General features: G+C 35.2%; 1 protein-coding gene across 1 annotated transcript; it reads left to right on the top strand.

Moving 5' to 3' along the window:
• The first annotated feature begins 1,802 nt into the window (after positions 1-1,802).
• On the top strand, positions 1,803-2,843 carry LOC143597549 (uncharacterized). Its single transcript, XM_077076031.1, has one exon. The coding sequence runs from the start codon at positions 1,821-1,823 to the stop codon at positions 2,808-2,810; it is 990 nt and encodes a 329-aa protein (XP_076932146.1). The 5' UTR covers positions 1,803-1,820; the 3' UTR covers positions 2,811-2,843.
• Positions 2,844-3,633: the final 790 nt, after the last annotated feature.

Here is a 3,633-nt window from a genome sequence, read left to right on the forward strand (position 1 = left end):
GCTATTTTTTATGTTTAGGATAAGGATGGTTTTATAATCTCTATTTCATTCATGTTTTTTTTTGCTACCAAACAACATAACATAATAATTCATTATATTCTTGCTGGTTAACCAAACAAGACAAATAAATGATATTCATATGTTTCATTTCATTGTCCATTCAATTCCTTTCTCATTCCATTCCCCCAGCCAAATAAACCCTAATATATTAGAAACAATGTTGTTGAGATCGGATCGGTCCAACCAGTATTTAGTCTACTGACCGGTACGGTTCTATGCAGTTCACTCGGCTATCAAAAAACCGACCGGTTCGAACCAGTTCGATGGTCTGGCCAGAAAATCGGATCAGTTGGAGCTGTTTACTATAAAAAATAATATTTTTTTTAATCTTTTTTTTAAGCCTTAAACTGTCTTTTTTTTAGACAAAACTTGTTCAACCGGTAAACCAATTGCCTGTTCGATTCACTATTTGATCAGAATATGAAAACATTGATTGGAAGAGTCATATGTTGAAGATGACCCATATACGTCATGAAATTTGAGTCATTTAAAGAGGAATTGACTGAAGGTGTTAAGTCTAAAACAAGTAAGACGTATCTCTGAGTTAATAATAAATAAGTATCGGGGTTAGTGAAATAGACGTAAATTGCAAGATTCGGAAACCTCACGGGTCCAGATGTTAAAAATAAAGTTATTTTACTAAAGCTGCGTAACTTATCAAAACTCAAGGACGTAAATGACATTTAACTCCTTTTTTAAGTTATTTTTATAGTGCTTACTAATTTTATTTACGATATATGACTGATACCATTAACACCGACCGCAGTCGTGTCAATTTTCCGCCGTAAACGCGGTTTTTATTCTTGTTTTTAACTTTTTTTTCATGTTATTTTTAAGGCTTATTAATTTACGTTTATAATTTAGTGCCGACACCGATCGAATTCATGTCAATTCTCCGTTGCAATGCACAATTTTTTTCCTTCTGTTTCAAATATTTTATTTTGATGTATTTGGGTGTAACTAAATATTTATTTGCGTTTAGTGTCGATGTTGGAATTTAATACCGACTGAATTCGCAACCCAATGTCTTTGGATTGAGCATTAGCGAATTTATTTTTTGGTTTCGTTTCACAAGGGCTTTCTCAGCCAACAACACATCATTTTAAATATGTATTTTTATTATAAAATACATGAGTGTTAATATGATTGTTTTTTTTGGGTTTATTATCGTTATCGTTACGAAATTAACCAACACCGAACAAATTCACCTCGATGAGCTACTGAAACGCGACGGATTTTGATATTACTTAAGTTCAATAAAAAAAAGTACGTACATGTTTGAAATTGAGTTTGAAAAATGTTTATTGGCTTTTTAATGTTTTTATAAAGCCCATAAGCCAAAATGTGTTCAGCAATCACAAAATTCTTTTTATTTTAAGTTTTTGAAAAAATTAAAAAGCAATATTCTAAAAGTCCTAAATTAAAACACCAATAAATCAATAAAATTTTTCAAAATAAATAGCAAACATGCCATAAATAAAATGTTTTTTCGTTGAATAAAATTATAACTGTTGTAGTGTTAAGATGAACAAAAATGGGAATATGTTCGAGGAATAAAGCAAGAGTGTCGATGACATTTACCTCGAACAAACAGAAATCAATACTGGTTCACTATTTGAGAAAATATAATAACAATAATAATAATACCACTAGTAATAATAATAATAATAATAATAATTGATATCAACACTCTCCTTCCTTGTCTTCTTCTCTGCTCATCAACACTACCTCCGTCGTTTCTCTCTCTCACACACAAGTGAATGGAAGACGAGCCAGGCAACAACAATGGCGCAGATCTCAATGAGGACTTCGACAGCGCCTGCTCGACGCCGTTCGTTAGTGCTCCATCTAGTCCCGGCCGCGGTGGCGGTTTTTTCTACAGCGCTCCGGCGAGTCCTATCCACTTCATGCTTTCCTCAAGCTCTTCGTATCTGGACTCCTCAAATGCTTCTGCTCCAGTAGAAGGAGGCTTTGAGTTTGATTTCACGGCGAAGCGAGCAGCAGTTCCGATTGGATCCATGACGTCAGCCGACGAGCTGTTCTTGAACGGACAGATCCGGCCGATGAAGCTCTCGTCTCACCTGCAACGGCCTCAGGTGCTTGCTCCATTGCTTGATGAGAATGATTTAGAAAATGATGATGATGATGAGAATGAGAATACGCTCAGCAGCAGAGGTAGAGATTCCAAGATGAGTTCCAGATCTAAGTCGTTAAGGAGACGCGCCAGATCTATGTCGCCGCCGTTACGCACTGCCGACGCGTTTCAATGGCTGGATGAAGGAGAGCCGGTAGAAATTATCTGTGACAAGTCAGAAGATGATCAGGTAAAACCTAGCGACGGTGAAGGTGAATCTTGTAGGTCGTCATCCGTTGGCAGGAGCTCAAAACGTTGGGTCTTTTTGAAGGTATTTCTGTACAGAAGCAAAAGCGAAGGACGAAGCGCTGGAAATCACAAATTCTGGACCTCCTTATCCTTCTCTCCTAACAGCAACAGCAAGGAGAAGAAATCAACCGCTGTAGTAGAGGCCGTGAAACGGAAGCCGGTGAATGGCGTTGGGATGAAACCAAGAGTCGCGCGTTCAGCTCACGAGCTGCATTACACAACCAATCGAGCACAAGCGGAGGAGCTGAGGAGGAAGACCTATTTACCCTACAAGCAAGGTCTATTGGGATGCTTAGGCTTTAGCTCCAAAAGCTACGGCGCCATGAACGGCTTCGCTAGGGCTTTGAATCCTGTATCATCCAGGTAATTAAGAAATACCTATCATTATTATTATTATTATTATTATGTTAATCTTCATGTTTATGAGTTTATTATGATCATGTTCAAGTTTGTGATTGTATAAAAAAAAATTAGTTAAAAATTTCTGTTTGATTTTGGATGTTTCATGTTAATGTTAAGCAGTGAATGTATCTATATATTTGAATGCTTAATTCAACAATTTCATTTCATTTCATTTTTTCATGTCCCCTTAATTTGGTTATTATCATCTTCAACTTATTATTATATTTTATGAGTTGAAGAGAGTGACAACTCAATTTCTGTTATGATTGCATCTGTCATCATCTTTGTTGCTGGAATTACGGTATTAAAAAACTCCTTGTGCTGTTGCAATTGCTAGTACTTGATGCCTTGATAGTTGTATTGTAACATGGTGGTTCCCCTTGTCCTATTAAAGTTGTGACAAAGCACTTCATAGTTTTGGAGTTTTTCTTGTTTGTAAAATTAAAGTAAAGTCTTTTTCCACTTTATGATATTTTCGGTTTCCCATTTGGATAGAATCATCCCTTTTTTGATACATAAAATATGGGGATAAAAGTTATTTTAATAATTACCTTTTTTTTAGAATTTACTTTTTGTTCTTTTCCAATAATATGACTTTAATTAATTCAAATATAGTTAGATAAACACATAAAAGAAGATAGATTATTACAATTTAGGCCCACTTTCAAACAACCTATTTCAAGGCTTGTGAATTGATACGAAATCTTGTGTCAAATTACTAATCTAATGTGTTTGTTCAAAGTGTAAGAACTTCTTTAGTTTTAATGTATTTCTTTTTAGCATAAAAC

The sequence above is a fragment of the Bidens hawaiensis genome, unplaced genomic scaffold, assembly GCF_021521415.1.
Source record: "Bidens hawaiensis isolate Kalapana, Puna unplaced genomic scaffold, B.hawaiensis_p1.1 tig00048485_1, whole genome shotgun sequence".
In the NCBI taxonomy this organism is placed as follows: Eukaryota; Viridiplantae; Streptophyta; class Magnoliopsida; order Asterales; family Asteraceae; genus Bidens; species Bidens hawaiensis.

Excerpts from the sequence above, each read along its gene's own strand:
- LOC143597549 (XM_077076031.1), top strand. The coding sequence starts at position 1,821 with ATGGAAGACGAGCCAGGCAACAACAATGGCGCAGATCTCAATGAGGAC.